The sequence below is a fragment of the Cnephaeus nilssonii genome (assembly GCF_951640355.1).
Source record: "Cnephaeus nilssonii genome assembly, chromosome: 7".
Classification (NCBI taxonomy): domain Eukaryota; kingdom Metazoa; phylum Chordata; class Mammalia; order Chiroptera; family Vespertilionidae; genus Cnephaeus; species Cnephaeus nilssonii.
The window spans coordinates 89743269-89768447 of record NC_137078.1 but is presented as its reverse complement, the minus strand read 5'-3'; the positions used below and the strand labels follow the sequence as shown (position 1 = coordinate 89768447).

The 25179-nt window shown below is 36.9% G+C and overlaps 1 protein-coding gene across 2 annotated transcripts in view; it reads left to right on the top strand.

Annotated features, from left to right (window-relative positions):
* KDM1A (lysine demethylase 1A) overlaps positions 1–25179 on the top strand; it is a 68011-nt gene that overhangs the window by 20282 nt on the left and 22550 nt on the right. Inside the window, exons 3-9 of one of the 2 annotated variants that reach the window (XM_079777230.1) lie at positions 7000–7059; positions 12224–12357; positions 16934–17012; positions 17635–17727; positions 19770–19876; positions 21850–21931; positions 22635–22729. In XM_079777230.1, the coding sequence (XP_079633356.1) occupies positions 7000–7059; positions 12224–12357; positions 16934–17012; positions 17635–17727; positions 19770–19876; positions 21850–21931; positions 22635–22729 (650 nt within the window). The remainder of the gene's footprint in view (positions 1–6999; positions 7060–12223; positions 12358–16933; positions 17013–17634; positions 17728–19769; positions 19877–21849; positions 21932–22634; positions 22730–25179) is intronic. The other variant, XM_079777231.1, reaches the window with a different exon arrangement.

Here is a 25179-nt window from a genome sequence, read left to right as displayed (position 1 = left end):
TTTTGGTGTTTTCTTTTTCATAAAAGCAGCTATTTGTTTATTTGTTGTTGGTTGGTTATCTTTTTTCATAAATATCAGGCACCCCACAAAAAGTAAGTATCTTAACATAGGGATTTAGGATTTGGGGAACTGTCTTTTATGCTATTATGTTCTAGTTCACTTTAATTCAGTGGTTTAGTCTAATTATCTTAATATTTGGGGGGAAAGTTAAAGTTTGTTTATTAAGTTTAGGAGATGTGCTCAGAGATGTGTTGATAACAGCCAGAACTTGCCAATATATTGTATGTGGTTATGAAAATTTATAAAGTTTTTTTCTTTAAAATGACTTTTAAAAAAATTCCAGGGTGAGTGAGGGAAGTACTTTAGCCAGAAAAGTAGTGATGCAGTTTACTAGCTTATATAATTTAGAAATAGATTGGGCCCTGGTGGTGAATCATAAAATATTACCAGGTGAGTTCAAATATTCAGAAACTGTCCCAAGTTTCCAAATCTTTTGTCTTGTCAGAACCAGTTCTTCCACTTCAGTTTTTATTCAGAAATTGAATGCGAGCATTGCCATATGGGTATATTAAAATCTTGAGAGAAGAAGTGGATCTGATTCTTTATCAGAACTTTTTCTTCATCTCATTTTAGGTAATAACTAGAAATTAAATTATTCTCTTAAGCTATGTAAGTAAGGTTTTAATACATTTCATTCTTACCAACTTTTTCATTTGTTTAGAAAATTTAGCTTTGCTTTTTTCACAGTGTTAATCTTTAGAAGAATAAAATATTTTGTTGATTATGAATGCTCAAGGTATACTGAAGTCAGTGGGTCAGACTTCATTAAACTATTGATTAACTCTTCAAATTGATTTTGTTAAATATGGTTATTAGAGGTGGTTAGCTGATCAGGGGCAGCTCTGTATTATATATAATCTGTTTTATTCAATGACTGTGGGAAGAATCACTTTATCTCCTGTTTATATTCCTGTTTATATTCTTACAAGAACCCTTATAAGAATATAAACTAAGGAAAGTACCTGTTCTCCTCTCTGTTTTGCATGATAATTTTTGAAAGAGATATAGGCTAGTAAACAAATTATAAAAATAATTTGTGAGAGATTGGTACGACTGAAATTTGTGTGGTTTTAATTTTGGGACCCAGTTCATATAATAGTCATACTGTAGGTTGAAAATGTTTTTTTTTAAAATCAGATAAAAGAAAACATAATCTGAATTAGTAAAAATAATAAATTGCAGAAAATATGTAAAATGTATGTGAATGAGTAAAAGAATTTATCTTAAAATTCAATGAAATTTGATTACAAACACTGATACCATGAAATTATCCACATGACAAAAGATCCAATGACCAAAATTATTTGTTGTAAGGTGTCCTCATCTCCCCCGTGAGGCAGTCATACTGATTACGTACAGTTAATACAATTTCTGGGTTTGGCAGCATTGGAGAGTTCTATGGTCAGAGTTCAGGTGAAGAATTATTTTGTTATGCTATTACTATGGCTTATCCCAGGTTTTTCTCTCACCGTGCCTACAAGTGCAGTCAGAGAGCAGGAGTAGCTTTCAAGTTCAGTGACAATTAACTCAGATAACCTCCAAAGGAACAATAGAATTCTGTTCACCTCATACCCAGTAGGAGACCCTCTTATAGATTTACCAGAAGTTGCTGGGAAATTTATTCCTGCTAGAATTGTTGATGTTGCCATTTTGGCCTACCAGTGTCAAGTGCCTGGACTCATTTGAGTTCTCTTTATAAGAGGTATGATACATACATTTACAGAACAGACCTAGAATTAATTTTCTTATTCTTTTTTGGGAGGAGGGGCATGTAGCATCTTTTCAGTGTTCTGATTTGAAACTATGCTTACTGGAGGGCTGAGAAGAAAGTGTCACAGGCTGATAAGGTAATCTAGATCAGTTTAAATTTTTACATTTGAGATAACTATAAATTATATATATATATATATATATATATATATATATATATATATATATATATCTCAACACATAGTCCCCACTCTCAGGTAATTTTGTTATGCTTAGTATGAGACACAAATGTACACATAAGTGTGAAATAGAAGGCAAAATACTCTTAAACATTACATTTCACTGTAAAAATTTGGAGGCATAAAGGGTGGGAAGGAAAGTATGGGAATTGATAGTATGGAGAGGAACATTTAAAAAAAAAAAAAGATAGAGACATTTTCTGCACAAAATAAGACTCCCCCAAACATGGCAGGTCCACATTTACTTTATTTCACACACATCTATACTAATAAAAGGGTAATATGCTAATTAGACCAGACATCTTCCGGACAAAGCCACAGTGGTGGGGGCTGAGGCAGAGGTGGTTAGGGGTGATCAGGCCGGCAGGGGAGGGCAGTTGGGGGCAACCAGGCCAGCAGGGGAGGGCAGTTGGGGGTGATTGGGCCGGCAGGGGAGGGCAGTTGGGGGCGATCGGGCCGGCAGGGGAGGGCAGTTGGGGGCGATCTGGCTGGCAGGAAGGTGAGCGGTTAGGAGCCAGCGGTCCCAGATTGCGAGAGGGTGCAGGCTGGGCTGAGGCCGTCCCCCCATGTACAAATTTTGTGCGCCGGGCCTCTAGTTAATTATAAAACTACAGTGCTTTGTTCTAGGCATAGTGCTGGACTCTGAGGGTTCAAAGCTGAACCCTGGGTCTTCCTGTAAAGAATTCACAGTCTAGTTTAGGTTTACAGTGAGTTGACTACAGTGAAGAAACAATACAATAAAAGTGTATTCAAAGTATGGTGAGAATTCAGGAGTTTTTAAATGTTTTTCCCAAGATTGGATTTTGGAAGTTTTACATTAAACATGAAGAGATGAAGTTGGGCTTTTATGAAGCAGTTTGAGATCCTTTTAACTGATTTTGACTGATAAGAACCATTGAATCAGATACTGCCAGTTCTGTTTGGTCTTAGAGACTTAGCTGCTTTTTCTAATGATTTGATTATTTTGTTTTATATTTTATTAAGGTAAAATAGCATTTTGTTGAGCTGAGAAACTTTGTTTTTATAAATTCCTTGAATTCATCTTGCTACCATTCTTTATTTGGTGTGATCATAGTATAATATAGGAACAGGATACTTTTTCTATGAGGATTTTCTCACCTGCAAAATGAGGACCAAATGAGAAAATATGAACTCCACCTTTGTGTACAAACATCTTTGTAAACACAGGGTTGAACCAGGAATAGGGTGGATTGATGTTTTATTCAGGCAATATGTTTTAGTTCAATATTTTAAATGACAGTGTAACCCTAGCCTCTTTGATTGTTATGCCTTATCTATTTTCACTGTCACATTTTTACTCTAATGGATTTCACTTCACATCTAAATAATCTCCTTTATTTATTTAGGTTATCTTTTCCCTCTAATTCATCTGGTACAAAGTGACCAGATTAGCTTAACTAAAATATCTTGTTTTGCTGCTTTCCTGATCAAGTTCATATAGTTCTGCCCCTTTACTATTTAAGATCAAATTTAGTTTTGGGCACTAAAGGTGGCTTATTTTACCCATCCTGCTTGATCTCCCACTGCTCTTTGAGACCATCTCCTTCATTAATGGGGAACTGGTTCTCTGCACCATGTCTTGTGCTTTTCTCCTTGATTTTGTAAAAGTTGTGGACCATGCTGGTGATTTCACTGCCTCTCCATCTATCCAGATCTCTCTGGATTTCTTCAGAAAAGTTTCCCTGGTTCTCCAAGTCTGAGTTAGCTTCTTGTTTCCTTTAAAAAAAAAAAAAAGTTTCCTTCTGGATATTTTTCATCTTTCCCCAATTAGAGTAAATTCTTTTAAAATCGGGATTCAACCTGTTATACTTTTGTACTTGTGCTTGGCAGTTTTGGGATGGATATTCAGTAAATACTGAATTAGATTATTAAACAAGAAACCAACTGATTATTAATATAGTGGAAACTTTATTTTCTAAGATGGGTTTAACGTTAGAGTTTGTTTTCTGTCCAGTTTGTCAGGTTTGATTGAAATCAGTAGTTTGGCAGTCACTTTTATTCTGTAAATTTTGTAAAATTTTGATAAATTTATTTTCTGTTTAAAAATTTTTGCTCCCTAGATCTAGAAGTTTTTCAAATGTTTACAAAAGTTACCGATTTGGATGTGATTCTAAGAAACTAGTCAAAATGTGAATCTGTTGGTCAGCATGTTCCTGAGAACAGCTAACTAATGATTTTTACATCCATACTTGCTTGATAAAAGTATTTCAAAGTCATTATAGACTTCCTTTTAAGATATTGAAAGAGTGGTCTCTTGAGTATTTGACTCAAGATGAGAAAAGATCCAGTAGTGTCTATAACAAATACTTAACTGCTTAAGAATGACTTAACAGATCTGCAGAAGGTTTATTAGAGGGCAATTGAAAGGCTGCTGTGTAAGATAGAACAAAAAGATTTTATTTCAGTTTGGAGAAGAGAGGCATAAATAACCTGTATTAAGGATCTCTACTCCAAACTTGAGTGTCTGTGTGTGTGGTAAAGGGGTGAAAACAAAAGGAAGTCTGTGAAGTGGTGTCAAAATCAAAGTGATATTAAAAAGTTGCTTTGGTATATTTTTATTTTCTGTTTTGAATTTGAACTCGTGGAAGATAACTGTACTTGCCTGCTGTTCCATATCATTGTGCCGCTGTCAGAAGGAGAGCCCTAGGCTGGGAAGACCCAAAGAGCAAATGAGTATTGCATTTTTATATGTTTTCATCGGAGACACTACGTGGATGGAGAGTTAGCTTCAAACTGTTGTATGTGTGTTGTTTTTAAGAAAATGATGAAGAATTGGTCTAGAATACCAATGATAAAGATGATGATGTTTTCAGATGTCTTTGGAGAAATAGGACCCTCAAATACTCATGAGTATATTATGATTAGAGAAAAAAAGCAACCTCATCTTTATTTCTTCCAAGTCAAGAGATAAATCTCTTTGTCCTGTTGCTTAATTTTAAGCACTTTTTGTTTTTGTTTTCCATCATTTCTTACATGTCTATATCAACATCTGCTTGGCTTTCTCCTATTTCTCTGCATCAGTCATATTTTGGATTTTTATACTTCTCCCACATCTTTTTGTCAAAAACAGTATATATTTTTTTAAAGACTGCCCTACCTCGTTTGTAAAAGAGCAACCTGTTAACCTTTAAAGCACATAAGTCAGGAGTAAGAAATCCATATTTCTATTCAAAGTACCATTGACCGGGGGGAAAAGATCAGTCAAGAGCTACCTATAGGTTAAAATAAGCTAATTAGCAGATAACATGGTATATAGTGGGAAAAGAGGAAAATGATAGTAGGAAGGACAAAATAATTCAGGCTTACTGGCTGGCTTGAAAGAGGTTTTTGTTTTTACTTTTTTTATTTTTTCCAGAAGTGGTTACATGCCTTCATGACATTGATGTTATTCTTTGCCAAGCTAGGAAATATACTTTGAGAGAGGAACTGTATTATTCCTGATGCCTAAATGTTATTCTTGGAAACCATATTTATTTTCTTGTTCTCTGCCCTTCTCTTCCCTTTTTTAAATACAATTCAATCTTCTGATCTAGCTTGGTTCTATGTGGAACTAAAAAAGATAATGACAATAAATTTTTTTAACTTTGGAATATTTTTTTTATGAACAAATCCAGAAGTTAGTAAAAATGAACATTTTTTATTTAAGCTTTAAAAGTTAAATTTTAAATGTAGGGCCTGCATTTTCAAGATACGTTTGCAGATTGGATTATGTAATTGGAGTCATCCCTTTTTAATTATTATGCCTTGTGCCTTGTCTGAGACGCATAACCTTCTAGAACCTACAGGGCTGTTCAGATAATAGCAAAGTGAGATACTGTGGTTTTAGAATGATATTCTATTCTACCTTCAAAGCAGAGCACATACCTTTTAGCAGTACATTTTAATATTGTAAAAAGTTATTTCTATCTAAACACGTTCATATACTTAAAGATGAAGATGTCATTTTAAGGCTTACAGGCCTTTAAGCATTCTTACAGCAAGGGTGCTATGTTAGTTTTACTTTGCTACCTATTTCTTTTAACTCAAGTGGCAGAATAATTAATCTGCTTTCTAGTTGAGATTCTTTTAAAATAAACTGATTAAATAAAGCTTGTCCAGTTTTTAGATAATTGGGGGCTGGTCTTTTCATGTCTTCCAAAGATCACAGTATTTTCCCATAGTATACCAGGTGGCTCAGAGTTCAAGAGGATCATAGCATCCGTTTTGGTGATAGATTTTGGAAGAGTCTGGAAGATAATCTATTCTAACTTTCTCAGATTGAATTTTCAAGCTGTGATACTTTTCTTGAAGTTATTTCTACACATTAATCAACCAGGAAAAATTTTCTTAGCAGGCTTATTGTATTTGGCATATGAGAGTAGGCCATCTTATTATGCCTTGTTTTAAAGAAAGCACTGGCATATTCAGGCCTAGGGTTGAATTCTGATAAAACTTTTTTGTAATTGAATTTTTTTGTTGCATACTCTGCTTTGAAGTCAAAGGGAGAATTTTTCATTAAAATAAGTCTTTTACTTATCATACATATATATATATATTCTTTTTAGATAGAAAAGTAAAGATAAAGAGATATTGAGCAGATGCTGAATTGCTGCAACTTCAGATCCTAGAGCCCATGTCACACCCATTCTCAGTCTACCAATAATTAGTAAAAGACATTGGGAATCCCTTTTCCCCCCTATCCAACCTTGACTGTTAAATAAGACTGACAGTAAGGATTTAGCAATTAGAAATACTATGTACTTTGTTTTGCTACCTTTCAATAAAAACCAGTGTGTAAAGTTGAAATTTCCTAACCAGAAATTTGAAGACTATGATGTGATTCCCTGGGCCTTGATTCCAAAGGAGCTCTCTGAATATGGGTTTACTAGTTGGTGGTGAATTGATAGTCGCCAACTATTAGGCCTTTATGTCCAGATATTATCTCAATTTATGGAGTAAGGTCCCTGAGTTCTCCTCTTTCCTTCCACAGGGCAAGCAGGAGGACTTCAAGACGACAGTTCTGGAGGGTATGGAGACGGCCAAGCATCAGGTGAGGGTGGCTTAGATGCTTGCCACTTAGTAGCAAGAGCCGCCAAGTCAGGGATTGATGCTTGCAAGTGTTTTTGGCTGTGGTATCCACATTTTAGCCAGAAGCGCAGGGGAAATTTAACCCGCAGGACAGAGTAGTATTAGGAGAGAGTGTAGCTAGAACAAGGCAAGCAAAAACCTTTTGAAGTCCTCAGGCCGATCTCAGCCCTCCGCTCTTTGTGTTTTTAAGGAGATGGCGGATACTTTTCTCCCCCGCAGCTTATATAGTTTCAGTAAACATGACATAAAACATGGACTTAGGAATCATGGGACCTTTAAAAAGAAATACAGCTGTATACATAGAGAAGACAATCTATAGGCTGAAAGTCTTTTTTTAAAAAGGACAGAAAGGCGTTCTAGGACTAGTCAGAAATTATACAGGCAAGTGACTCATTTTAGAAACGGTTGTTGCATAGTGTTGGGTAAATTTTTTTCTCTAACATTGCACAGTTAATTATTTTGCAGTTTAAACCTTTTGTTTCTCACATGAAAATTATTATTTTTTAAAGTCTGCTCAAGATATGCTCTTTATTTTCAGACCAAACTATGGTATTTTTACTTGTAGGGAAAAGTAAAGGGTTAAATGATTTTTAGGGCCCATTTGGAACAGTTACAGTTTGGTCCAGGAATCCAAAGTACTATGTCTGCATTTTATCCTTTGCCACTTAAAGAATGTTTTTGTGTTCTGGTGTCAAGGCTGCTTTTACATATTGATACAACTGGAATAGGCATTACTCTGTTTTTGTAGCATGTCATTTTTCAGTTGTTACTTCTACTTTAAAATTATTTGTCTATTATAGTTTGTGTACAGCAGGTCCAGGGAGTATTTGTATTTTACTCTTGGAGCAAAGATAGTTCAGCATTAATACAGAAATTAATATTTAGGGGATTCAGACTGTTAGAAACAGATTTCTTTAAATGCTAGCCCAAGGATTGGCAGTTGATAACCAGTATATGGTTATTTTAGAGGAGTTAAAAATCCTTATTCAGCCAAACCTTCAAGAATGTTTTTCATCGAAGGATGCACAGTTGGATCTTCCGTGGAATTGTTGAGGGTCAGGGATAGCCTTTAGAGCTTTAATCTTGAAGAACTATATTGGCTTTTCTTGTTGTTTTTTGTTTTGTTTTTATGTGAATAAATTTTTACTCTTGCTAAAGTAAACAAAACATTGTATTGCTGAAAGTAAAAGCAAACTTTCATATAAAGCTGTGGTGCTACAGACTTGACATTAGTAGAACATGAGTTTTAAGCATTTCCAGGAATTGTGGTGACTATTCTGAATCCTTCAAGGTCTCCCTTCAGGCCTTTGTCATGTTCAGAAGTATACATTTGTGCGGTGATCAATCAGCATTAGAAATGTGCTTATAAGTGATCAGCAATCTTCTCTAAATAAAGCCAGTGACCCTCATGAGTGTCTTGGGACAGTGTTCATATCTTGACTTTTTAAAAATTCATATCAAATTGGGTTATACATCCTAAATCTTAAAAATTAGAAGGGAACTTGAGGTCATCTTGTCTAGCTTCCTAGACAAACAGATAGTATTGTATCACCCCTATTTTATGGATTAGGACTGGAAACAAAGTTTAATGACTTGACCAGGGATACACCAGCAGTTGGGGAATGAGAACCCAGAGGTATTGTTTCTTAAGCATAGGCTACTCATTACACACTTCCTCCTAGAATCATTTAAAATGTGCATTTACCCATAAAAAGAAAACATCTAAAGCATAAGAAATCATATGATTCTCCTCTTTTATTCTTTTCTCTCCTTCATTCTTTATTCTTTTTATTTGTAAACTATTATAAGACTGAATATGGTACATCTATAGTTGACTGATTTTAAGTAGTCTTTGATATGTAGATCCTATCAGGCTTTTGTTTTCACTCTTTAGCTAGAAACCTAGTTATAGTTAATTTATCTACTTTATTGGGAGGGTAAAAAAAGCAAGTAACTCTCATGGAAAAAAAGCTTTCTTCTCAATTAATTTTTGTATTTCTGTTTCCTTACTCAAGATGCTGCTGTTATATCAGAATCAGGATGGGGGAATGAGTTCATGGAATAAGAGGCCTACATCTTTACCTGTCCTCCCTCCCCTTTTCTGCCTCTAGAATTGACCTATCCAGAGAGATCTAAATTAGTACCTTTAGTAATTTAACTACTTTTACTATGTTTTCAAAGTGTTGAGCCATTAGAAAAAGTAGTTGTGCTTTTATAGCATGACTGCATTTTTAAAGGTGAGCTAGAATTTCCTGTGTAAAGTGGTGAGAAAGAGTAACTGAATAAAGGGCAAGATTGGTATGTAGGCAACATTGAGGCTTTTTAAAAATTAAATAGCATCTTTGAAACATTCTCAATTTCTAGAATACCAGATTCTGACAAGTGCACACAAACACCAAAGTATAAAACTGTATTCTAGAGCCAAGTATAAATTATTTCTGAATTATATATACTACTAATAACTTCCTTTTAATAAGGATATTAACAACTGTACTCTTTAAGGTTTTCCCTCTAAAGGAGACACTTAAGAGTTAGATTATCCAGAGTGGTCTGTTAGTTCATTTTGGAAATAGCCTATAAAAAGGATGTTTTAATTTAGCTTCTGAAAAGTTTAAGTTGCAAATTAATTTTTGTTTCTTGTGAAAAAAGGTTAGATTTTTTTCTTGCAGGCTTTTAGCCTTGATTTTAATAGTGGCTTTCCTTCCTTGAAAATAATAGTCTTTATCCCTAAAAACCAAAAGGAAGGACATAATTACCAAGATTTTTTTTAAGAGACCATTTTTCACTTTTAAAAATTGATGAAGTATTTAAGAATAGCTAGCTTTTTTAGATGTTATGTAAAAAATCAAGATGGAGAAGACTATTATTCCACAGATAATGGCTTCTTTAAATTCCTTTTATTAAACTTTTGATATTTTATTTAAAGATACTTTAAAACTACCACACGAGTTATATAAATAAAATCTCTTAATTGTTACATATTCTCAAGATTCCCAAAGTTAGCCAGCTGCATTAGAATGCTTTTTAAAAAATATTTTTAAAATTGATTTTAGAGAAAGGAAGGGAGCGGGGTAAAGAGATAGAAACATTGGTATGCTGCTTCCTGCACGCCCTGAGATCCAGCCTACAACCCAGGCATGTTGCCCTGCCTGGGAATCAATCTGGTGACCTCTTGGTTCATGGGTGGATGCTCAACCATTGAACCGTACCTGCTGAGTTATTAGAGTGATTTTTTTTATGATAACACTTGGAATGAGGAGCCAGGTGTAATATAAAGTTAAATGTTTTTTTCTACATGGTTTTCCTGTCATTGACAATAGTATTTTGCAATAGGATTGATGTTCAGTGACCATCAATTAAACATAGAGAAGATAATAGCTAAGAAAGAAAACTACCCCTATTTGGGGGAGGGAGAAAAGTAGAGTTTATACAATTTATTGATTTTCATGTTAATAGTAGACACTCATGAAATAAACCAAAAAGTAAACTATTAAGAGATATTTGCTTCAAATACTCAGGATTATTATTATTGTTATGTAGGTAATGCTTCTTATAATATGACATGTTTTTTTATCTTGGTTTTGTTTTTTGTTTATTTATTTTGATTTGGTGATAGGGGACTAGAGACATCAAAGCTGTAGTTTTAGAAAATTTCGCATTACTGAAATAACCTTTATCCCCTGATAGTCAGCATTTCTTCTTTTCTTGCCTTAACTTCATGCTGGATCCTCAGCAATATGGCTCTTACTGATTATTTTTCTCTTTAGGAATAATTAATTATTCTGATAGTCTTTAATTTTAGGTTGGGATTAATTAAATGTGAGGATTGTTGATTTGATTTAGTAACTTGAACAGTATTTTCCCCTCATTATCTGTTGTGGATAGATAGGTTTTTCTCTTTGTCTCCAAGAACAGTGTTTCTTAATGTGCAGCCCATACCAGCATTAGGCATTTTTGTTTGACCTCTTGTTAACCATTTTGTTTTTCTAGGCAGTGTTTGAATGTGTTTGTGGCAACACCTAAATAGCTTAGCTATAATTTTCCAAGTTGCAACTTTACCTGCCTTGTTCATTTTATTCTTCTAATCTTACTAATACCTTTTCCTTTAATTTTACTTCCATTATCAGTGCTTCCAACTTCTTGTCTTAAGTGCTTTTAAGTAATTAAATATGGATACCTGGTACCTATTTAGTTACTTATATGTAATTATTTCAATGGTATTAAATTTTAACACTCTTTAAATTATTTCTTGATAATTCTTAAGCTGATGGTTAAGTATATTTTATAGAGTGATCTTAGAAATATAAAGTAAAATGTATATAAATGTATGTCTAAGAACATCTTATAAAGATGTACTTAACTTTCAGCATATAAAAACACCAACTTAATACCCAACTTAAAGAGTTTCAAAATAACATATTTTACTTATAGAATATGAGATATACTAAATATATATGTATTATATACATGTATATGTACATGTATGTGTACTATATACTATATACAGTAATGTATTTTACTTGCAATAAGTAATACACCATTTCTAATGTTTCTGCCAGAAAAGGTAAATTCCTTGCCTTCTTCTATCTCATCATTGTAGTCTGCCTAACTTCTCTCACTGCTTGCCGGCATTGAATTATGGGAACTAATTGGGATGCCATTGATGAGATTGCGTATTTCATACTATTCGTTATTAAACCTTAGCGGTCTTTTCATGTTCCTTGGTCTAATCCTCAAAGAGGGCAGGTGATTGTGTTTTTCACTCCATAGCTTCTTTTGCTTTCTGTTTATGTATTTTCCTTAAAATTTATTGTACACTATTAGTGATACTAATTGTAAGTAGCATATTCTCCAACATTATCAATGAAAAAATAAGTTCAATGCCTTGTTATGTTTTATAAGGTGTATTGTTTCACTCAGTAAACTGTAATTTTGGAGTGACTAAATTTTAAGGATGTTTTAGCTTTTGAGCAATTTTCTTTTTTTAAAGGAGGTGAGATCAGGCTGTGAATGAGGCAAAGCTTTACAGAGGTTCTCAGGTCCAAAAGGAGTTTGAGGCATAATCATTATCCCTAATTCTGAATTCACTTGCCGTTTTCCCAGAAGTCCTTTGCTTGCTTTGCTAGGTGTGGAGGGTGCAGCGTTCCAGAGTAGACTTCCTCATGACCGGATGACTTCTCAAGAAGCAGCTTGTTTTCCAGATATCATCAGTGGACCACAGCAGACCCAGAAGGTCTTTCTATTTATTAGAAACCGCACAGTAAGTTCTTTTTTCCATCTCTTTATAAAAAGTGCATATTACTTTTAGAGAGAATATGGGGGAAAGAGAGTACCATTGTTGAAAATTAGTGTTGTTTTTTTCCCCTCAGATATTTTAAAATTTTTATATGTGATTCCTGTTTTTGTAAAATTGAGATCCTACTTGCTCTCATTCTTTGGCTCTTTTTCATTCCTCATAGCCTCATATACATAATAAGAATCTTTACACGTTTTAAAAATACATACTTTTAAAATAATCACTTTTTCTTTCTCAGGATAAGAGAAACCATTATTCTGTTTTATTTATCTGGTTCAACATCCTCCTCTGGCTAAATATAATTGATTTTTAATGTTTGCATAATATTTTATCTGACAGTCAAGTCGCAGTTTAACTGTTGGACATTTCAGTGTCCATTTTTACATGTTAAAGCAGCTTTTATACATTCTTGACTCTATCTCTGTTTATTATTTCATTTTGATTGAGTTCTAAAAGAAAAGCTACTTTGTTAAAATGTATGAATGGCTGCTTAAGGCCTTGTTTTGTTTTTTAAATATATTTTTATTGATTGTAGGGAGGAAGAGGCGGGGGAGGGGGAGGGAGAGAGAAACATTAATGATGAGAGAGAATCATCGATTGGCTGCTTCCTGCACGCCCCCTACTGGGGATGGAGCCCATAACCCGGGCACGTGCCCTTGACCGGATTTGAACCTGGAACCCTTTAATTTGCAGGCCGACGCTCTACCCACTGAGCCAAAACAGCCAGGGCAAGGTTTTTTGTTTGTTTGTTTGTTTTAATATTTTTTATTTTTATTTCAGGGAGGAAGGGAGAGGGAGAAAGAGATAGAATCATTGATCAGCGGCCTCCTACATGCCCCACACTGGGGATCTAGCCCGCAAGCCGGGTACGTGCCCTGACCAGGAATCGAACCTGGGACTCTTCACTCCGCAGGCCAACACTCTATCCACTGAGCAAAACTGGCTAGGGCACCCCTTAAGTTTTGATACAGGTTCCCAGATTACTTCCCAAAAGGGCTGAACCAGGTGGCACATTCATTGCCTTGTCCCTGTTTTGTTATTAAAATGATGATAAACTGTGCTGCTGTAGTAGACCAAAACTGTTTCATTTATTTTACATTTCTTGGACTATTTAAACTCACTGCTTTTTTACATTTATTAGTTATTTGTATTTCTTCTATGAATTTTTCTTTCATATCCTTTATTCATCAGAATTTCTTAACCATAGAGTAGAGGAGGGCAAGGTACTATTCAGAAAATATTCATTGTATTCTAGGGTGATTAAAAAGCAAATTTACCTTGTAATTTCAGTTATTTTGAATTTAGCTCAGAGTGTCATTTTAGCATGTCTGCTTTTTAGCCATCACTGACTTCTTTATTGTGACTGGTAGGTTACAAAATTACAGCTAAATTTGGATTGTTTAGGTAGTGGGATTGGTAGGTTATACTGCGTTTTTGTAGTACAGAATAAAGGTTCTCTTTTGTGGAGAAAAAAGCAGATTGGTTTTTAAAAATGTGAGTGGAGCCCCACCAGCGTGGCTCAGTAGTTGAGCATTTATCTATGAACCAGAAGCTCACAGGACACATGCCCGGGTTGTGGGCTCGATCACCAGTGTGGGGCTCATGTGCAGGAAGCAGCCAATCAATGATTCTCTCTAGTCATTGATGTTTCTCTCTCCCTTTCCCTTTCTCTTTGAAATAAATAAAAAATACATATATATTTTTTAAATGTGAGTGGAAAATTTTTAATGTGTATTTCTGAGGTTAATTTGTCTTATAATTGCATCCATGTCTATGTGTAGCATAACATTTGGTCTAAATGGATCTTTTTAGGCAAAATTGTCTTTATATATATACTAGAAGCCCGATGCACGAAGATTTGTGCTAGAATGGGCTTTCCTTTCCCTGGCTGCCGGCACCGCCTTTCCACTCCGGCCCCAGGAGCCGCCTCTTTCCGCTCCAGCCCCGCCTTCACACGCTGCCCAGAGGTCCTGAGAGACCGGGGGTGGGGTCCAGATTGCTAGAGGGCACAGGCCAGGCTGAGGGACCCCACCGGTGCACGATCAGGGCTGGGGAGGGACCACGGGAGGTCTCCATGGTGTGTGCAGCCCATCTCGCTCACTCCCAATCAGCCAGACCCCAGCAGCAAGCTAACCTACTGGTTGGAGCGTCTGCCCCTGGTGGTCAGTGCACATCATAGTGACTGGTCGACCAGTCAACTCTCTGCCCCCTGGTGGTCAGTGCACGTCATAGCAACTGGTTGACGGGTCGACTGCCTGCCCCCTGGTGGTCATTGCACATCATAGCAAGTGGTTGAGCGGCCTTAGTGTATCATTAGTATATTATGCTTTGATTGGTTGAACGGACGACCGGACACTTAGCATATTAGGCTTTATTATATAGGATGAGAGAGAATCATCAATGGGCTGCCTCCTGCACACACACACCCCTGGGGATTGAGCAACCTGGCTATGTGCCCTGACGGGGAATCGAATCATGACTTCCTGGTTCATAGGTTGACATTCAACCACTGAGCCACACTGGCTGGGCAACCTAAGCTTTATTTTATAGGGTGGAAGGAGGAAGAGGCTTATTTTGGGGGATGAGGAGCTTGGGCCCAGAGTGTACTTGAGGAATTCCATTTTTCCGTGACAGGCCAGAGGAAAGTGGAGATGCTATGATTTTGGTTATATTTCTTAATTGGATTTATTTACAAATGACCAAATTTCTTGTTCATTGAAACTTGTCTTTGGAGCAGTCTTTATTAAGTTTTAGCTAAGACTGAAAATATAGTGGTAGGCAGTTGGTCTTACATTTTGAAGATGTATATTCAATTTGAAGAGAATTCATGTTAGAGCCCTTTGATTGTACCACAGTATTTTTCATTTCTCATCTTACTGCTTTTTCAGCAGCATTTGAAATAATAATTGACCGCTCCTTTTTTCTTAAACACATTACTCCCTTAGCTTAACATAGTGTTACTAGAGGCCCGATGCACAAAATTTATGCAAGAGTAGGCCTTCCTTCCCTGGCTGCCAGCATCGGGTTCCTTCTGGCACCTGGAACCCAGGCAGCCCTGGCTTCGTCCAGAAGAATGTCCAGTCTAATTAGCATATTACGCTTTTACTAGTATTATTATAGACTAGAGGCCTGGTGCACGAAATTTGTGCATGGGGGGGGGTCTCCCTCAGCCCAGCCTGCACCCTCTACAATCCAGGGCTGATGGCTCCTAACCGCTCGCCTGCCTGCCTGCCTGATTGCCCCTAACTGCTTCTGCCTGCCAGCCTGATCGCACTCTAACCGCTCCCCTGTCAGTTTGATTGACGCCTAACTGCTCCCCTGCTGGCCTGATCGCCTCCAACTCCCCTCCCCTGCCGACCTGATCGCCCCCAACTGCCCTCCCCCGCAGGCCTGGTCACCCCCAACTACCCTCCTCTACAGGCCTGATCACACTCAACTGCCTCCCCCGCAGGCCTGGTCACCCCTAACTGCCCACCCCTGCAGGCCTGGTCGCCCCCAACTGCCCTCCTCTGCTGGCCTGGTCACCCCCAACTGCCCTCCCCTGCAGGCCTGCCCCCCCCCCAACTCCTCTGCCGGCCTGGTTGCACCCAACTGCCCTCCCCTGCCAGCCATCTTGTGGTGACCATCTTGTGACAACGTGAAGGTGGCCATCTTGTGAGAACGTCACAGCAGCCATCTTGTGACGGCGCCACGTGAGGGCATTGTGCAACACCACCTAGGCTTTTATTATATAGGATGGTTTTCTCCTGCTTCCCTGGCTGCTGTCTTCTCTTGACTGCTTTGTAGGCTTATCCTTGAACAACAGGCCATTATGTGAACTGCTTGGAGTTCCTTAACCCTTTGCACTCGCTTGCTTTTTTCTCAATTCCTTTATTCTAATGCTAACCGTGTCGAGTCACACTCGACATCCGAGTGCAAAAGGTTAAGGCTCCTTAACGTCCTCTCCTGTAGGACCCCCTCTTCTACACTTTTGGCTTTAGTTATCACCCATATGCAAATTGCTCTAGATCTTAACTCTCCTGTAAGCCCCAGCTATATATGGAGATACCAGTCTTATATCTACTCTTGATTGTCTTGAAACTAAACTCGTTACTCATCTTTCAGTGATCCTTATTCAGTGAATGGCATACTTACTTATTGTACAAGCCACAAACAGAGGAGTTTTCCTTGACATCTCTTCCCCCCCCCCCCCCCGCATATCTAATTGATCATTTGATTTTGTTCGTTTTACCTACTCAGTATCTCTGGCGTCATGTAATACAGGTTTAAATCCTAGTTGCTTCCTACCAGCTGTATGATCTTGGCAAGTTGCTAAGTATTTTTTTTCTTTTTTAGGTTAAATATCTCTTAGCTTCTTCAGTAATTTGTTCATTTGTCATGTTTTTGTGTTTCATTAGTTTCTTTGTCAGGAATATAACACCCATTGTTTCAGTGAAAGGAAAGCCCGTATTTGGGGCTTTAAAGTTAAAAAGATATTTTAAAGTGGAAATATGGTATACATCAAATTGTGTGTAATACAGTTTCTATCATTTAAATACAGTTGCAGTTGTGGTTGGATAATCCAAAGATTCAGCTGACTTTTGAGGCTACTCTCCAACAATTAGAAGCACCTTACAACAGTAAGTAATGTGTTCAGTAGAACTGGTTTTGGACTGGATTATGAAAATTGACATTTCCTTCCATGAGCCTCATGGCTCCTTGATTTTTTTAATTTGTATTTTCATCTTATTTCACCTTGTACTGTGCAAAAATGAGCCTTGTAGAAAAGCTGTTTTGTATGTTGTAAGTGTTTTCTGGTTTTTAAATTGTAGCAACAGATGAGTGAGTTTAAGAGATTGCTAGTGATTTTCCCAGACTTATGTTCCAGCTTTACACCATGGAGTACTTTGTTGGCCTTCAATTGACTGGCTACCTAGCTTTCTCATTTCCCACTTGGCACTAACAAAATCTTACAAAGTTTTGCCAAAGTAAATGAGCATAATATTACATTAAGAAGGGTTGGTTTTGACTTTTATTTCATTATGATAGAATGTCATTCTTAAAAATTCCTAATTATGTGTTATGCATTTTGTACTACTTCATAACTTAGTTCTAAGAATCACTTTTCTAAAGGAGTCACATGACCTGAAGGTTGTGGAATAGATGTATAGAATGATTTCATGATGGAGAAATAGAGTTAAAAAGTATTTTGTTTAAACTGCTAAAAATATAAACATGTTTTTAACTTCATTTATTCTATAGGTGATACTGTGCTTGTCCACCGAGTTCACAGTTATTTAGAGCGTCACGGTCTTATCAACTTCGGCATCTATAAGAGGATAAAACCCCTCCCAAGTAAGGACCTGTCCAATGCATTCCTGATTTTGTTATAGTTCTAGGACTCGTTTTTATTTCCAGGAGGCTTTTAGCATTTTATTTTTATTTCTAAATCTATATTTGGAGTTAAAATATTCCAGAGTTCATCTTAAAGGTCAAAATTAAAATATCTTCATAAATGCATCCTATATAATAATCCTATATAATAAAGAGGTAATATGCAAATTAACCCTCACACCCTCACAAGATGGCTGCCTACGACCAGGCCGGCAGGGGGGTTAGTGTGGGACGACCAAACGACTGAACAAGCAGGTTGTGTGGGGCGACCAGGCCTGCGGGGGAGTTAGGGAGGGACGGTCAAACAACTGAACAGTAAGCTGTGTGGGGTGACCAGGCCTGCGGGGGCGGGGGGGGGGGCGTGAGGGGTGACCAGGCCTGCGGGGGCGGGGGGGGGGCGTGAGGGGTGACCAGGCCCGCAGGGGGGGGGCAGTTGGGGGCGACCTGGCCGGCAGCGGGGGGCAATTAGGGGCAACCAGGCTGGCACGCAGAGACAGTGAGGGACTATCAGGCCGGCGGCGGGGGGTGGGGGGGGTTAGGGGCAACCAAGCAGGCAGGCAGGTGAGCGATTAGGAGCCAGTAGTCCAGGATTGTGAGAGGGATGTCCCAACTGCTGGTTTAGTCAGACATCCCCCAAGGGGTCCTGGATTGGAGAGGATGCAGGCTGGGCTGAGGGGAACCCCCTCCCCCCCCGTGCACAAATTTTGTGCACCGGGCCTCTAGTTTCCTATAATTTCTGGTTTGATAGGTTCTTAGTAAAGGTATTAGACTTCCAATTTAAGAAGAATCAGTTAAAATATAAAATTTATTAAAAATGAGAGAAGTAAGTTATGAAAGCAGGAGGTTGGAGGTTTTCTCTGATTGACTAGTTTTTTTATACTGCTGAAGTTTGCATTTCTTCTTTTTATATACTATTTACCCCTTTCACAGTCTCTGGATAATATCTGCCAGGAATCCAGGAGATAGGGATATTGTGAGAATTAATTAATTAACTAATTATTTAAAAAAATACATTTATTTCTTATGCTTTAATAATTCCAAAAGGGATACTGAAGACGAAGTAAAGCTTAAAGAAAATAGCTTTAAGGATAAATAGGGTGGCTGATCAAATTGTCATGGTGTAATTGTGAGGTAATGAAGCAGGTTATTTACAGTAAATTAACCACGGGTCACAGATACTGAAACACATGACTGAAAAAATGAGAAAGTATATCCCAACATAAAGGATTTCATTTATAAATTTTCAACATTGAATTAAAAGTTTATGAGTTTTATATATTTGCTAATTTATATTCAGACTAGTGGCCCGGTGCATGGATTCATGCACATTGAAAGGAAATTAATTAGAAGAAATATTTTTATATCACTATTCGCCCTTTCTCTATAATAGAAGTGTCAGAGATGAAAGATAATTAGTAAAATGTATATGAAGATAATATGTAAATTGATTAATAAACAATCACAACATGATATAACAACAAAGACATGATATAAAAATATAAAAACAACAAAAACATGTTATAAAAACAATGACTGATAAATTGATTAAACTTATTCTAATATCTCCCTATATACCACATTAAGAGTAAAAACACTTTCAGAGTGCGTGACTAATTTCCCGTGTGATAAAGTATTTACAACTTTAATGTTACACGCACTTCGAACTCAAGAGAAAGCAACATATAACTGACCATGTCCGAAAACGGGTTCAGGTAGGAATATTTCTACTCTGTCTAGATTGGTGCCAGCAAGAGTTTTATATGTCTTGCGCATACACGAGTTAACGTTTATTTTTAAATTGCCAGTGCAAGTCATATGACCGATGTATAGTCGGTCACTTAGCCTTTTATATATAGAGATACTTTCCATATTTTGAAAATAGCTAAATTGTGTACTTTGTAAGACATTATGACATGTTAAGAGGTTTTCATGATAAAATACCATAATTACAAACTCAAACCTACAACAAAATATTCTAATTTTTGTTCATTTTTTGCTTTTAGCTAAAAAGACAGGAAAGGTAATTATTATAGGCTCTGGAGTCTCAGGCTTGGCAGCAGCGCGTCAGTTACAAAGTTTCGGAATGGATGTCACACTTCTGGAAGCTAGGGTAAGAATTTTATTTGGGGTTTAGAAGCCTGACCTAAAGGAAGTTAACTGTTGCAAATTAAGAAATCATAACTTGAACTAAACCAAATTGATTTGTATTAATGCTAATAAAAGTATCTTGGATAGTGTTATTTATATTGAAGCGCTTTTGACAGTAAAGCTTTGAAAAGTGCTTAGTGAGGATTCAGAGTTTGTAAATGATCTGCATATCCTTTTGATGGATATTTGCAGGTCATGGGGCTTTCACGGACGTATCCTTTGTAGGAGGCCGTGTTTTTAGTCGTGGAACACAGTGAACTGTATTCTTGTTTGACAGTCAAGGAAAAGGAATTGGTTCTCATGTAGCTGCCATCTTTTAGGGCCTACTGAAGCCAAGATATTGGTTCCCTTCTCATTAGTCCTAGAGAGAGAAATGGAAACTACTCGTAAAGGAGGAAAGGGATGATGGCACAGAGTGGGGAAAAGGATGTCATGTTAGAATACTACTATTTAAATTATCTTCATTAGTAAATTTTGAGGTTTAATTATCTTCCAATGGCTTAAAGACCTTCCTGGACTCCCACTATTTTAAAAAAATACTACTTACCCTGGCCCAGTGAGTCTTGGTTGGAGCGTTGTCCTGTAACCAAAAAGTTCTGGGTTTCCATTCTCCATTAGGGCATATACCTGGTACCTGGGTTACAGGTTTGATCCCCTCTCAGGGCAAGTGTGGGAGGCAGCCAATCGATGTTTCTCTCTTTCTCCCGCTCCCTTCCTTTCTCTAAAATTAATTAAAAATAAATTAATTAAAAAATAAATACTTCTCAGGGTAACCTAAACAACCTAAAATCTGTGTAGTACAATCTAAATTGCTAATTTATTTACTTATTTATTTTTTTGAATATGTTTTTATTTCAGGGAACGGGAGAGAGAGGGAGAGGGAGAGATAGAAACATCAATGAAGAGAGAGTTGATCGGCTGCCTCCTGCACACCCTCTTCTGGGGATGGAGCCTGCAACCTGGCCATGCGCCCTGACTGGGAATCAAAGAGTGATCTCCTGGTTCATGGGTCGACGCTCAACCACTGAGCCACACTGGGCTGGGCTAAATTGATAATTTTTTTTTAAAATTGATAACTTTTAAAAAATGGTCTTTTTAAATATGGGGTAATCAAAAGTAAATAATTTCTGATATAGTCTTACTAAAAATATTTTATTCATTAACTAAGAAAATAGTTTTATGTCCTCTGTGTCCTGTGCACTAAAAGTACAGTAAGGAATGATAGAATCATTAGGATTCGTACCCATGTGGAGTTTTAATCCAGTTTACAGGTGTTTGTTTTGCTTTGTTTGCTTGGAGTTTGCATGCCTGTATTTATCCATAATTGAAATACCCCTGCAGCTCAGAAAAGTTATCCCATACTTGAAAGGCCGTAGTCAGCAGAGATAGCGTGGGCCTATTTAGGAATGAGAGGTGTTATTAGTAATAGTTCATGCTCATTAGACACTGCCCGGGCATGGACCTGTTCTGGAGAACCATTTGTCAAAAAATCATCTATCAAATCATTCACAGCTGACTTTGGGCACGGGAAAGCAATAGTAGGAAATCGGTGGTAGAAAGATGGTGTTTAGTTGGAATTTCTTAATACATATTTTCTATGCGTGTGACCTTTGCTTAGCCTGTTCACTAGTGGTATTAGAGACAGCTGGATAGAGAGATAGCAGTACCTATTACTAAATATGTCTTCTGACTACCAAATTGTTTTTCCTGTTTCACATCATAATTCCATACCTTTCTGTATGTCATTCATTACCTACCTCCCATTTAAACTCCATTTGCTCTTTGTGCCCACTGTACTGTTTATTGTATTCCATGTAAACTCTAAACTACACCTTTCATTTTAAATGATAAGACAGAGGCCTGGGGCATACCATGCCAGGTTCTAATGGTCAAAATAGAATTGATGATTTTAGCCATTTAATTTCTGCAAAACAGGATCGTGTAGGTGGACGAGTTGCCACATTTCGAAAAGGAAACTATGTAGCTGATCTTGGAGCTATGGTAGTAACAGGTCTTGGTAAGTAGTTTTGTGCTGTAATACACTTCTGAGATCCGTAAGGTTGTTTAAGCTTATATTTTAAAGCTATAGATGCAATTTTAAAATATATTGACTTAGGATACTATTCTTAGTATTAGTGAGAGGTAAATTAACACATAGGCTTCCTGAAAGAATAGATCAGTGTGTGCAAAATTTAAACTGTACTGACATTTGGACCTAGCAAATCCAATCCTGGGAAATGATCCTAAGACAATAAACAAGTGGACCATCTTATGTTTGGAGCATGTTTAATGTGGCACAGCAGAACAATTAGAAACCACAGATTAGAAGATGGAATTGTTACACATGAGAACTATACAGCCACTAAAATTATGTAACTCCATATTAACATGAAAGGATGTCCACAGTGTATTGCTAAGTTGTAAAAAGATTACAAAATGATACATGTGTTATATATGATCCTTTTGTACGTATATGTCTAATTTTATGCACATAAAATCTAGAAGATTCTAGTGTTAACTAACTGGGACTATAGGTAATTTTTTTGCTTTCTTTATGCTTATCTTACACATTTGTTTTACTTTGGGATATATATATATATGTATGTAAATAAAATACACAAGTTTAGGTATTTTAAGTTTGACTAAAAATATTTTTGCTTTGAGTTTTTTGTTTTCTTTTTCATAGGTATGTTGAATTTAATCATTTGAGTTTTTCCTAGGAGGGAATCCCATGGCTGTGGTCAGCAAACAAGTAAATATGGAACTGGCCAAGATCAAGCAAAAATGCCCACTTTATGAAGCCAATGGACAAGCTGTAAGTGGAGGACAGACAGAACTTTTCAAAATTTCTTTGTTCACTTGAAAACATTTTTGGGGATAATGTATGGGTGAATATATACACATATACATATCAAATGAGGGCAGAAATTGTATAACATTTTCTGATTGTTCCTTAATTCTAAGCTTTATTAGGAAGGGATTATTATTGCATATATGCAGTTTAAGCATTTATCTTCAGACATTCAATGAAGGCTAGCTAGCTAATCTTTTTATTTAGTTGAGGCCACCTACTCCAAGAGACCTATGTAATTGACACCTGACTCTTCCTTTCTTTGTATTGTGCATCCCATCATGTGCTTTAGCTCCATGTGCTCTTTATGACTTGAGTTTTGTGTTTGTAGACTTAAGTTTTTAACGGGCTAATAGCCAAATTGTGGTACTTAGCCGATGCTTAAATAGGTAATTGTTGACCCAGATGCATAGGAACTTCCTGTACTTAGTATGGCAGTAGAATGGAAGTGATGTTCAGTATGGGAGAGTGACAATAGTTTAACAACTACATGATAGGCTTAGACCAAGCATGTTAAACTTAAAGGCTAACACGGGCCAAATAAACAAAGTTGAAGTTTGTGTGGGCCGCAAAAAAAAGTTTCAATTTTCATAGAAACGTAGGTTTATTTTGATAGAGATATGCTGAATACAAAGGGCTGAAATAAATGAGTAATCATTAACATAAAATAATAGAACATTTTAATAAAAATATTTTTTCTTGAACATTAACTTACCAGACACTGAATAACTGCACAAATTAATAAGCGTAGCACAAATAAACCTATTTTTCTTGTTCTCCTAAAGTGAAATATTTCCTGTTGTGCACACCAAACAAATCAGTCCAAGACTAATGTCGTGGCAATTGGTTGCTAAAATACTCGCTGCTAGTATTAGTGGAGAGAAATGGTGCGCCTGCGCGTAAGGCGCATAAGGGAAATGAATGAAACACAATTATAGTAATCAGTCATTAGCGAACGTTGTAGTTCGTTATTAATAATTATGTATAACAGGATATTGTAAAAATTAAGTTACAAAATTTTTATTATAACGTTTCTTACATACTGTTATATTGGCTGAGCTGCAAAAATATTCGTTGTGGGACGCGAGTTTGACATTTTGGCTTAGACTATGTAAGTCAATCCTAAATTTTAGGAGTGAGTGAAATTCAAAAGTTTATATTCAGCAGAGGTTTACCAGTTCTCCTACCAAGAGCAAGGGTGTCTACAATTCTGAGGCAGGGAAGTTTTGCTATGTATCTATTGGCAGTTATTAAAAGTGGTAAGATCCCAACTTTACGTCCCATGGGACATTCTAATCCATTTCTATATACCTTTAAGCTTTATGGCGTTCATATCAGAGAAGGACAGACTTTCAGGGAATGCCTTAGTTCCCATCTCTACCATTCTGGCAGAATTAGCAAAATAGAATTAGATTAAAAGGATGAAGGAGAGGTGAATGCAACAATTTAATAAATTTTTACTATTCTGCAAAGTTATATAAAGGATATAGAGTTGAATAAGTCATTCCCTGCTATGTAAGATGCCACAGTGGAGTAGGACTTGAACACAAATAATTATTTCCCAACTTTTTATTATGGAAATTTTCAAACATATACAAAAGTAGAAAGAGTCCATTTTTCCACTCCTATCTTGTTTTATCTACCCAGCCCCCTCTTTTGTCTGGAGTAAGCATATCACAGTTAGTCAAGTATTTATTGAACATTTGCCAAAATCTAGGCCCTGTCTTAAGCACTGAAGATGTTTTCTCTGCCTTCAAGGGGCCTAACTTCTAGTGACTCCAGATATCTTACATGAACTTGAGAGCATCAGCAGTAATAGCTGTCATTAAAATCAAAGTGATTTCCCCCCTTAACCATATTACTCATGCCTATTCCAATAACACTAACAACAGGCAGATTTGCCAAGAGTTAGGTAGAAGGATAAATTGCTACTGAAGAGCCAAGGGGAGAGTCTGTGAGGTGGGAGGGGCAAGGGCAGGGAGAGATTTAGAGGGAAGGAGAGCATTTGTGAAGGTGGCTTAGGACTTGGACATGGTTGTGGAGGGAAAGGCATTGAAGGCAGAAGTCTGAGAGGACAGGATCATGCTGGCGAGGGACTGATGTTAAGAAAAGCCAAAGTTTATGGGGAAGCCTGTGGCTTACCAGGCTGATTGGTTGGTTGGGGCTTCACAAGGTTTAGAGTAAGGGAAGTAACATGAACAGAGCAGTGTTTTGGGCAGACAAGCAGTGGTTTAGAGAATTGAACTGAGGAAGCAAGGCCTCTAAAGTGGATTACATTAGGCCTCAAGAAGTGATGGGATCGAAACCAAAGATGATCACTAATTACTGAGACTGCCTTTTTCTTTAGATTTTCCTGAATGTAGAGCACTTAGCTTCATGTAGTGTAACAGTAAAAGGAAAGCTTTATTTTGGTA